The sequence below is a fragment of the Saccostrea echinata genome, unplaced genomic scaffold (genome assembly GCF_033153115.1).
Source record: "Saccostrea echinata isolate AGI-Se365-2 ecotype Australia unplaced genomic scaffold, CSIRO_AGI_Sech_v1 ptg000076l, whole genome shotgun sequence".
NCBI lineage: Eukaryota > Metazoa > Mollusca > Bivalvia > Ostreida > Ostreidae > Saccostrea > Saccostrea echinata.
In genome coordinates this window covers 916939-929576 of record NW_026889825.1, presented here as the reverse complement: position 1 = coordinate 929576, position 12638 = coordinate 916939, and the positions used below count along the sequence as shown (strand labels likewise).

The 12638-nt window shown below is 35.4% G+C and overlaps 1 protein-coding gene across 2 annotated transcripts in view; it reads left to right on the top strand.

Annotated features, from left to right (window-relative positions):
- LOC133176556 (WD repeat-containing protein 44-like) overlaps window positions 1-12638 on the top strand; it is a 28507-nt gene that overhangs the window by 237 nt on the left and 15632 nt on the right. For both annotated transcript variants that reach the window (XM_061311671.1, XM_061311670.1), the window contains exons 2-9: window positions 1294-1333; window positions 1930-1994; window positions 3015-3090; window positions 3537-4106; window positions 4374-4517; window positions 4813-5331; window positions 5530-5666; window positions 7207-7293. In XM_061311671.1, coding sequence (XP_061167655.1) covers window positions 1294-1333; window positions 1930-1994; window positions 3015-3090; window positions 3537-4106; window positions 4374-4517; window positions 4813-5331; window positions 5530-5666; window positions 7207-7293 — 1638 coding nt within the window. The remainder of the gene's footprint in view (window positions 1-1293; window positions 1334-1929; window positions 1995-3014; window positions 3091-3536; window positions 4107-4373; window positions 4518-4812; window positions 5332-5529; window positions 5667-7206; window positions 7294-12638) is intronic.

Genomic DNA, 12638 nt, shown 5'->3' with positions numbered 1-12638 from the left:
TTCTAGATTTAGGAATCTTAGGTATTCTCGGTATTCCTTACTATATTTTACTTAAATTTAGACATCTCATATGGTGCCTAACTGTATCTTAGTTAAAGATGGTGATGTGCATTGGTAGAAGTTAACATGAATTTAGGTACACAATTAAATCAATTGAAAAACTGGGGTTCTTATATTCTCACCATATTGCACCAAAGATATACAATTAATATCACTGTTGATTATGTTCATGGTTACACTTACTTCCGTGCCATCCATTATAAATGCCAGGGATGAAAACGCTAAAAGTTACACTTATACCGAGTTTCTTCATTTGAGGAAATGTGACAGGGTTGATTTAATTAGTAGTATATAGCATCTGTATTGGGTTCAGTGGGCCCAAAGTTCAAATCCAGGATTGGGTTCATATGGTTTTCTCTCTTTCTATTACACTTTGTGCAATACGAAGCTTAGGCCTGTCAGATCCAAACCTGGACATTCAATGTGGGAATTAAGATGAAGAGGAGGTGGCTGGGCAGTGATTTTTCTACACCCATTTTAGGTCCGAATATCGGCCCTTTCCCCTATCAAAAATTACCAATTTTTTCCCAATTTCATTTGCTTTTTTTCCCAAAATAAAACCGTTCTTGTTTTTGTTATATTGAATTTTTTTTTATGTTGGACTTATCTAAAATAGAACACTATTGTTCTCGGTCAATAATAGTGAAGAACAGCTGATGATTTTGTGCATTTACAAGACATATTTTATTTATTTTATTTTACCTGTCAATTAAGGTTAATTTCAATCTTATTAATTTTTCCCAATTTGACACAAATGTCGATAATTTTTCCCAGTTGTAAAGGCCCAGGCCCCTATTAAAAAGTGTAGAAAAATCACTGCTGGGTTAGACCATGGGATCTATAGATTGCTCAGGGATCTGGAGTGGTATTTCCACTTGAGACCCAGCTGTAATTCAGGGAACTGAATGAATCAGATCCCACAGTCCTATATCTTTGCTGAGAAAAAGCATTTACGCTGTAAAATAGAGTTCTAGTTCAAATTCAAATGATTCCTGCATTTGCACCCTTCTTGTTAAATAATCATATGAATGTGGTTCTTTATTAATTATAGTTAAATCCTTCAAACACTAACTCTTGGCTACATGAGACAAGTATTAAGGCAGATTTTGTTCACGATTGATTTATTTTTAAGTGGATCAATTCTAATGCATCTTCCATTTAAGTGCATCTATAATTGTTTTTATTCATTTTAGGCAAAAATTTTGTAAAGATTTTGTATAATCTATATTTCAGAATTCTTGGCAAGAATATTCCTCATACCACAGCCTCTCAGGTAAGTCTGAATGTAAACACTGCATACACTATAGGGATAGACATTGAAGTCACTAGCACAATTAATGGACCAGTAGACTATAAAATTTACTTATATCCAAGCATGACTTTGGGTAATCCAAATTCAGTGAATTATCAAGAGGAAAAAAAATCATATTTATTTACATGTACAGTAAATAATGCATGTATGATTATGTAAAAATAGACACTGACAGAGATGTTGACGTGTTCAACGGCACACTACAGTAAAATCATTCAATCGACCCATTTTACATTTATTATAATGTAAAATAAATGAAAGACACTGGCTGTGAAATTTTAGTTCCCCAGAACGTCTTTCTTTAACAATCAAATAACTGTCAATATCTTTCCATGTACACATGCAGTGTTTTAATTTTAAAAATCTTAAGTGGTGTATTTCCAATAATTCTGTTTACAGAATAATTTATCTATTATTGGATAATATTGCTGAATAGTTTAGATAGTAAGCTTTTATATACAGTTTGTAATTACCTACCATTATCTTGATAATAAGAATGAGTAACATCATGTTATTTAGGGGTATATTTTTAGTTTTCATTTTGTTTTTACTTCTAGTCCAGAAACAGTCTAGAAGAACAAGAAAGAAAGCTGATTGAATTTAAAAGAAAACAGGAAGAAAGGTAATTAAGGAAGAAAATTAGAAAAAAAGGGGAAAGGGGGTGGGGGGGGGGGGGGTTAGCATTGAAAATTGATAAATCAATAATTATACAAAAGGAGATAATGCTACAATTGATAAATCATTCAGTTTAGTTCCTAAAGACCAAGGCTTTCAGTAATTTTTAAATGAAGAGGTGAGTTTGTCCATTTGAAGAGGCTTTTTTAGAATCATTTCTGATAGTTTATTTTGCCAACTGTGATGAATTATGATCATTGAAACAATGAAAAGGGTGAAAAATTGCCTCTTGCCTCCCTTTTTGGAAACCCTATATAAGAAAAATAAATCATCTTCAAAGAGCAGTTTTCTCAAATTTTGCCCATACTAAATTCTAAAGGATGAATTCCCATAACTTTAGTCAATGGCCCCTTTTTCTTTAATGAATTATGATAAATCTAAAATGATTCTGGTAATTTTCAAACAATAGTGAAGAAAAATGAACCTGATAAATACAGTTAAACTTTGATCTCTCGAACACCAACATCTTGAATACCATGGATATGTTGAAGTGATTTGGAAGTCCCAACCACAGTGACCAGCCAAAGGAGAGAATGTAAAAGTACCTACTTGAGATCTTTTACGTGATTGGTTTTTGAAAGTGGGCCAGGGCCAAAATTCAATGGGAATTGGTTGTAAACAGTGTGCACCTATCTTAAATAAAGATTTATATACAATTGTACCTTCTATATGATGTTTTTATTTTCAGTTGAAGTTACTCCGTGAAGGTACACTTATCAATGATTAAGTACATGCGAAAATAAGTGTAAAATTCAGATATATGTAATTATTTTTGGTCAATCAGCCTGGGGCTGTTTAGCACTCCATCCTTTGCTTGTACATTTTGAATTCAATCTTAGATAAAGTGAATCCGTAAAAGTTTAAATCTGCTGTTCACAAACCCGTTTTGTTCCAGCTGTACCCTGTTATAAACTTGACATTTTACGGAGAGTCCAACCATTAATATTGAGATCATTTTCTTTATTAGGAGAAGACAGGAAGATGAAGAATACAGACAACTGCTGCTGGAACTGGAAGAAAAAAGAAAACTGGAAAAGAAACAGGTAAGACAAAATTAATTAGGTCAAGGTGTGTCAAATTAATTAGGTCAAGGTGTGTCAATTAGGTCAAGGTCTGTCAAATTAATTAGGTCAAGGTCTGTCAAATTAATTAGGTCAAGGTCTGTCAAATTAGATTGATGATAAGTAAAAGCTTATAAGAGACTGCAGAGAGAAGACAGTGAAAGTGATAGCAAAGCTTAGATCTGAAATTAATTTCAAATTTCAAAGATATAGATAATAGAGAACTTGTGTAGTCGTGGGGTAGGTAGTGTACATGTATGTAAGGAGGAATACTATATATGTGAAAAAGTTCAGAGGGAGCAATGGGAATAGGAATTGAATATTAGTAATACAGGAAAATTGAAAACTGGGTAAAGTTACAGTCTTCAAATTTATGAGCTACAGTACATGTGTATAACATACATTTTTTGGAGAATTTCATTGTTTAGGAGGAGGAAAAGAAGTTACAAGAAGCAGAAAAACGACGAAGGAAATTAGAGAACATGAGACAAAAAATCTCCAATGAAAATGTAAGCACAGAGGGTGACTCAGACTTAGGAGAAGACGAGTCCGACAAATCAACTCAAGATTATGATTCTGACTCGTCCAATGAAGCTCAAGACTCGACTGAGGATTTTGTAGATTCCTACAACCCATCAGAAGTCACTAAGCGATTAACTTTTAGTGAAAACATGGACTCTTCTCATCCAACCAAAGCCAAAATGGAAAAGGAGATTCCAGATCTTGATGTGGATGAACTTTTATCTGATTCAGATGATATTGTGGATAAATTGTTACAAGACAATCAGGTTTGTAGTGGCAGCAATGAGCCTGACATTGTACGCAGCACCAGGACACCTCCTAACACTCTGACATCACTTCCTCCCTCTGTAATGGACCAATTAGCTTCAGCTTCCCAGAATTCCCACTCACTTTCACTTCCTCCACCAGGGCAGTCTACTGAACCTAGAGCCCCTCCCCGTAGACGGAGGAGGGAACATGAGCATCCCCAAGAGGAGGTATTTCTTATTTGCGTAATTTTTGTGACATTACCTCAAAAATGTGCTATTGTATAAAGAAATATATATAACGTTATACACATGTACTTTCTTGTGCACAATCAGTGAAGTCAATGATTCAAAATTTATTATCAAATAATTAAAAAGTGTTCAAAGTTTTATTTTACCTTTTCATGTTGCATGGGTGTAAGTATATATGTATGTTAATGTACATTGTATTGTTAACCATGGGCCAGAGTACTGGTATTTTTTTTTTAATATTTCCAGCTTTCAAGTGAAGCTAGCACACCTGACTGGGATAACAGGGAATCTGTGCCCCTCCCCTCTCAGTCCCCAGACAGTGGGCCTGCGTTGGATAACTTCCTGGATATAAGAGACTGTTTAGGAGGCCGGCGACACATCCGAATGGAGGTCAGTTTTTTTAAGTGAAGTTCAGTTCTTTCTTGTCATCAGAGATATATGTACTGGTGAAGTTAAGTGGCTTCTGAAAACAGTAAATATTTAGTTAAATAACCATTCAGTAGAATTGCAAGTGCCATCAGAGCAATTTGGCTCTTGAAAATGGATGGTGGCTAGTTGCTATTAAGACCATGCATGTACATGTATACATTTATATTATAATGTGGATGTACTTGTACTTAACGAAAGTTACAAAAGAAATTTAGGCTTTTTATAATTACTATGACAACATACATTGTATTTGCAGGATGCTGAGTTACATGCGGTAAATTCTGATCAGTCTCATCCGAGATCTGCAACAGGAAGTAGTAGATCCAGCTCACTTGGGAGATCTGAGTCGCGCTCAAAATCAGGAGGTCAGAGGCAATCAATGAGTGCACCAATACAGGGAAGAAAAACAGCTTCTCTGGGAAGAGCAGATGGAAGAACTGGTTCTCAGTGGAGAAGTGATAGCAAGTCTACATCAGGGTCATTGGGACAAAGTGAAAGTAAGTCAGGATCTAGTTCATTGGGGCGAAGTGAAAGTAAATCACACAAGAATGACGAGGGACAGTATCAAAGTAAGAAATCTTCTAGTCTGCCTCGAAAAAGTTCCAATGTTTCAAGAAAGTCAGTAGAAAGGGAACGTAGGAAATCGGGAGATCGGGACAAGAAATCGTCAAAAGAATCATCTCGCTGTTCATCACCCAACACAGAGGAGCCCGAGGAGCAACAGCCAACAGCTCCAAGGCCACGCTCAAACTCGGGAAGGACGTTAACTGATGAGGTATGAGATTGTTATAGGAAATATTTCAATAAAAAAATGTATCTTTTGTTTAATGCTTTTAATTTATCAACAATTATAAGATCATGGAAATACTTCTGGGTATACATGTACTCTGCTCTTTGCAAAAGTTTTATGAAACCTGTATATATTCCACTATCTGCAGCATAAATTTGTTTAAATTATATTTTTTTTCTGTAGGAAATCCTGGAAGGGGTGTTGGTTCTGAATCTGGACACGGGGGAGAAGGTTCCACTAAGTATAGCTGAGGATAAAATCCCCAAGTGTATCAACCCTCTGACTTTACACATCATGAAACTCACCAAGGAAATGGATGGGTATGGAATTTATCTTTTCTTTACTGAAGTGATGTTTTATTTTGCTTTGTTCTCATGCTGTTATTATGATTTTTTTCTTTTTTGGTATTGAAAGTGTAAATGTGTATTTCTATTACTGACGGTCCCAAATGATGTTTCTTACATTAATGCAGCAAAAACAGGAAAGTCAGAAATTTTCATTAGAATTATCTCTGTTTTTTAGTGACATTATTTTAAATGTAAATACGGCAGCTAAAATAAGTTGTGAATAGACCTAATATTGATTTGATGCTTACGTGATGCAATATACATGTACATGTATCATAAAAACCCTGCATGCTTGCCCCCTCAGATCACACAAGTCGCGCTATGGTTTGTATTGGATACCAAGGCAAGTATCGTAGTGAGAACCAGTTTACAATGGTACAAGGTCTCTTTAACTTATATACCTAGATAAGAGACTGAATATCTCATAACTTCAGAATTACATTCATTTATTAATGGAATTTCACTTTTTATCTAAATTCATTAGAATTTCAATTATTGAGAGTAACTGCAAATTCCTTCAAATTTAGGCATCATATATATGTATATATATGATTATATCAACATGTTTGTAAAATTCAGGTTTTAATACTGGAAAAAAAAAATCAAAAAGTCATATTCCAGGAATCCTTTCTTTATATGACCTCTTACTCTAATATTTTTTTATTGATAATCTTTTCATATTATATATCAAGATACATGTATATGTTTGAAAACAAAATTGAGATCATTTGCGAAAAGGATTGGAAAGATAAACAGAGTATGTGGTATAGTTTAGAGATATGGCTAGTTGGTAAATGCTATTCCTTTTGTTGATGACCAAAAGGGGACACCATCCTGCAGCTAGATCTTGTAGAAAATTTTTATCTGCTGACTTTCAGACAGTCTTTTATATTGAAAAGTGTCTTATTTGAAAAAAAAAAGAAGAAGAGCCGTACAGGTGTGTTAAAAATTAGCTTCATTCATTAAAAGAATCTGCTTATATAGCAAGCAATATCATATTTTGTTCTTTTCCTTTATTATTCAGAAGTGAATCCTAAGATATGTCTTTGAATTTGAATTGCTCTCTAGATATACATGTATTTAACAAGGGACTTTACCTTTTCTTCACATGAAACATAAAGACATAGAATCAAATGAAAATTCAGTCTTCAAAAAAAAAAATCTTTCATGCATCTTTTCCCCTTGAAAAAACTTATTAAATATTTATTTTGTTAATACTAGTATAGCACAGAATTTTAATGTTACATTTTCACATGTAATTTATTTTTTTTACATGATTCTAATTTGCATCCAACCTCTAATACACTTCTAAATAACAATTCCTAACTTCTACAATGAATGCATATTATTTCATTAATTTTTTTTTTTTTTTTGTTTTTTGCATGAATTGATATACAATGTATTGGTGTGATCGGAAAACTACCTTGAAAATTGTCTTAAAATCATTCTAAAGTTTCCACTTTTTGTAATCTATTTTAAAACTGTTTATATTAAATTTGATTTCATTTTACAGGGAGGGTAAGGATTTACATGAGGAGAGGGCACACGGGGGAGAGGACAGTAAATCTCTGGAGGAGGAGACAGGGGTCAGAAAGAAGGGGTAGGTAACTCTAAAATTACCCGGTGCATTGTTACTGGTTGTGGAGTACTGGTACAGTCCCTGAAACGTTCTACTTTCCCACTTGAACGGTGAGCGAACGCTGAACGAACGCAGAGCGAACGGTGAGTGAACGATGTGTGAACGCTGAACGCAACTTGGTGAACGGTAGGTGAACGCTGAACGGTGAGCTAACGCAGAACGCGAACGGAGCGTGAACGCGAGCGCAAAGTGAACGGTGAACGCAAGATGAACGATTTATTCGGAATGCCTCTGATCTTTTCATGCATTGTATCTATTCTATTGTATTCTAATGTCAGGCGGAAAATAAATAAATATTCAAAAATTGTCCTAAGAAAGATGAAACATGCACATTTACTAAAACTATTAATTCAGTTTCCTACACTATTTTCTGAACATATGTATGATGTTTAAATTCAGCTATTTAATCACACGATTTTTATCGCTGTAAAACGCTGTAGTTTAAAAAATAAAATCATTCAAGTTGTAAAATAAATATGTCTGTTCTTATTTGATATATAAAATCATTACATATAATGATTTCCAAAGAGTACATTACTGACTTATAGAATGAATTACAACGGTACCGGTTGTAACAAGCATACATGTATTTCCGTGTCAAGGCAATTCCGTGTGAAATAATGAGAAAAAAAAATATTTTGCTAGTCTGTGAACGTATTGCATGTATACCCTCATATTTAAAAAAATTAATGCAATAATATATTTATGTGTCTTTTCATTTTTAGCTCACCTAAGCTGAAAGCTCAAGTGAGCTTTTCTGATCACCCGTCATCCATCCGTCCGTCTGTAAACTTTTCACATTTTCAACTTCTTCTCAAGAACCACTGGGCCAATTTTAACCAATCTTGGTATAAAGTATCCTTGGGTGAAGGGGAGTTTGAATTGTTAAAATAAAGGGCCAAGTCCCCTTACAAGGAGAGATAATCCAGAAAAGACAAAAATAGGGTGGGGTCATTAAAAAATCTTCTTCTCAAGAACCACTGGGCCAGAAAAGCTGAAACTTAAGTGGAAGCATCCTGGGATAGTGTAGATTCTAAATTGTTAAAATCATGACCCCCGGGGATAGGGCGGGGCCACAATAGGGAATCCAAGTTTTACATTGAAATATATAGGAAAAATCATTAAAAATCTTCTTCTTAAGAACCACTGGGCCAGAAAAGCTGAAACTTATGTGGAAGCATCCTGGGGTAGTGTAGATTCTAAATTGTTCAAATCATGACCCCCGGGGGTAGGGCGGGGCCACAATAGGAAATACAGGTTTTACATTGAAATATATAGGAAAAATCTTTAAAAATCTTCTCAAGAACTACTGAGCCAGAAAAGCTGAAACTTATGTGGAAGCATCCTGGGGTAGTGTAGATTCTAAATTGTTCAAATCATGGCCCCCGGGGGTAGGGCGGGGCCACACTAGGTATTACAAGGGAAGAAGTCTGGTAATGAACAGCATGGCCAAAGTTACTCAGGTGAGCGATGTGGCCCATGGGCCTCTTGTTTTTATGATGATTTATTCAGCAGACTTCTACATGTATCTATAAACAATTCCCCGTGATTATACTCGGACAAGGTGATACAAAGAAGCATTCGTATTATTTGTTATAGATTAAAATTTCAGAACTTGGTATTTAAGTAATACGTGTTATAGTTTTGATTAAACGGACAAATGAGAGAGAGAGAGAGAGAGATAGAGAGAGATTATGTTTTAGCCCCCTTTTTACAAATGCATGTACATGTACCTGTATAAACAAAAACTCTTAATTTTTATCTAAATATCTCAGGCAGTGAAAGTAACCTTTTTTAGCTCACCTGAGCTGAAAGCTCAAGTGAGCTTTTCTGATCACATTTTGTCTGTAGTCCGTCTGTCCGTCTGTCCGTCTGTCTGTAAACTTTTCACATTTTCGACTTCTTCTCCAGAACCACTGGGCCAATTTCAACCAAACTTGCCACAAAGCATCCTTGGGTGAAGGGGATTCAAGTTTGTTAAAATAAAGGGCCACGCCCTCTTTCAAGGGGAGATAATTAAGAATTAGTGAAAAATGAATAGCATCTTTAAAAAATCTTCTTCTCAAGAACCACAGGGCCAGGAAAGATGAAACTCATATGGAAGCATCCCCAGGTAGTGTAGATTCAAGTTTGTTCAAATGATGACCCCCGGGGGTAGGGCGGGGCCACAATGGAGGATCAAAGTTTTACATAGAAATATATAGGAAAAATCTTTAAAAATCTTCTTCTCAAGAACAGTAAAGCCATGAAGAGTCATATTTATAGGGAAGCATCCTCAGGAAGTGTAGATTCAAGTTTGTTCAAATCATGACCCCCTGGGGTAGGCGGGGCCACAATGGAGGATCAAAATTTTACATAGAAATATATAGGAAAAATCTTTAAAAATCTTCTTCTCAAGAACAGTAAAGCCATGAAGAGTCATATTTATAGGAAAGCATCCCCAGGTAGTGTAGATTTAAGTTTGTTCAAATCATGATTCCCGGGGGTAGGGCGGGGCCACAATGGAGGATCAAAGTTTTACGTAGAAATATATAGGAAAAATCTTTAAAAATCTTCTTCTCAAGAACAGTAAAGCCATGAAGAGTCATATTTATAGGGAAGCATCCTCAGGAAGTGTAGATTCAATTTTGTTCAAATCATGACCCCTGGGGGTAGGGCGGGGCCACAATGGAGGATCAAAGTTTTACATAGAAATATATAGGAAAAATCTTTAAAAATCTTCTTCTCAAGAACAGTAAAGCCATGAAGAGTCATATTTATAGGGAAGCATCCCCAGGTAGTGTAGATTCAAGTTTGTTCAAATCATGACCCCCGGGGGTAGGGCGGGGCCACAATGGAGGATCAAAGTTTTACATAGAAATATATAGGAAAAATCTTTAAAAATCTTCTTCTCAAGAACAGTAAAGCCATGAAGAGTCATATTTATAGGGAAGCATCCTCAGGAAGTGTAGATTTAATTTTGTTCAAATCATGACCCCCGGGGGTAGGGCGGGGCCACAATGGAGGATCAAAATTTTACATAGAAATATATAGGAAAAATCTTTAAAAATCTTCTTCTCAAGAACAGTAAAGCCATGAAGAGTCATATTTATAGGGAAGCATCCTCAGGAAGTGTAGATTCAATTTTCTTCAAAACATGGCCCCCGGGGGTAGGGCGGGGCCACAATGGAGGATCAAAATTTTACATAGAAATATATAGGAAAAATCTTTAAAAATCTTCTTTTCAAGAACAGCAAAGCCATGAAGAGTCATATTTATATGGAAGCATCCTCAGGAAGTGTAGATTCAATTTTGTTCAAATCATGACCCCCGGGGGTAGGGCGGGGCCACAATGGAGGATCCAAATTCTACTTAGAAATATATAGGAAAAATCTTTAAAAATCTTCTTTTCAAGAACAGTAAAGCCATGAAGAGTCATATTTATATGGAAGCATCCTCAGGAAGTGTAGATTCAATTTTGTTCAATTCATGGCTCCCGGGGGTAGGGCGGGGCCACAATGGAGGATCAAAGTTTTACATAGAAATATATAGGAAAAATTTCTTCTCAAGAACAGCAAAGCCATGAGGAGTCAAATTTATATGGAAGCATCCTCAGGAAGTGTAGATTCAATTTTGTTCAAATGATGACCCCCGGGGGTAGGGTGGGGCCCAATGGGGGATCAAAAGTTTTACATAAGAACATATAGAAAAAAAATTTCTTTTCAAGAACAGAAAAGCTATGTTAGTCTTATTGATATGGAAACATCCTCGGGTAATGTAGATTCAAGTTTGTTCAAATGATGACCCCTGAGATAGGGAGGAGCTACAATGGGGGATCAAATTTTTACAAATGAATAAATGGGAAAATTCTTTTAAAATCTTCTCAAGTACAACAAATTCATTTGTTATATTGACAGGAAAGCATCATCAGGTAGTTTAAAATTCAAGCCCCCCCCCCCCCCCCCCCCCCCCCCCCCCCGTTCATTACTGAATTGATTTGTGCCTTAGTCTAGCCAGTGTGCTCAGGTGAGCGATGTGGCCCATGGGCCTCTTGTTTTAATTTATCAACAAATTTACTTTATTTGACAGTCATAATCGGTTTTTATTTTCCTCCTCCAAGTTCACATGAAGTCCACGTGCTTGTCCTGTCAATCAAAAGCATTAGACACTGTGCAAGTGTGAAAGTTTCGTCACACCAAAGGCGAAGTGCTGCACTGTAGTATTGGCAAGAAGTTTTACATGTTTTATCATTTCTAGATCTGGTTCCAATTTTTCCAATAAATAAATAAATAAAATACTTTGGGCATAAATATTTTGAATGAATTTGAAACATACTCCCTGGCCGATTTAAAATACCACCGTCAGCGCGTGTATATTTTGAGCTACTATTGTTTAATGACTCTTTTATGCATGTTTGTTCCGAGACTGAAATTTTTGTGCTACAATACGCATTAACTTCTTTTTAAATATTAATTTAAAATATACTGGAAATACTGACTAAGTGACCGATCTACGTGGAAAGGGGGGGGGGTCTTAATCATACTGAATGGCAAACATATAAAGTTATTGTGAAGAAAGGAATTTTTTCTCTCTAACAGTAGAATTTATATATGAATTGTAGTATATTACATTTAAATAAATAATTTTTAACCAAACTATCAATTTAATTCACTCCGAAGATATTTAATTAACTGGATATCCGCAGTACTATTTATAATTCTCAGAACTAGTTCTAATAATGTATTTCTATAATAATTGGAAAAAAAACCGTGTTGGTAATAAATACCTTCTAATTTTCCTGCAGTTGCTAAATTAATTGACATGGCTTATTATCTCTCCATTAACGACTTGTCGTCTTTAACATATCAGCAAAATGTTGCAGTGCTTGAAGTACCCCTATATTGCCCGTATTTAAATTTAATTTTTCAGCATCGTTCCACATAGGTACATACTTATAACAACATTCATTTTCCAGAGTAATTTAAATAATAACCTAACAGCTAAGTTAGAATAATAATAAAGCATATTGTAGATAATTTATTCCAATAAAATAATGATCCTTTAAAAATGATATGTATGTGAATTATTAAATTTCAAATCCCATAAATCCTTACTTCCAAAAAAAGATAAGTCCTTTCACTTCGGAGTTCCGAATGACAGTGAAGACTGAACGATAAGTGAACGCTGAACGCAAGGTGAACGCAAAGTGAACGAACGGAGAGCGAACGGTGAACGCTTTGTGAACGGTGAACGCGAGCGCACGGTGAACGCAGAACGCAAGACTGTGAACGGAGAGCGAACGATGAACGCACGGTGAGCGAACGGTG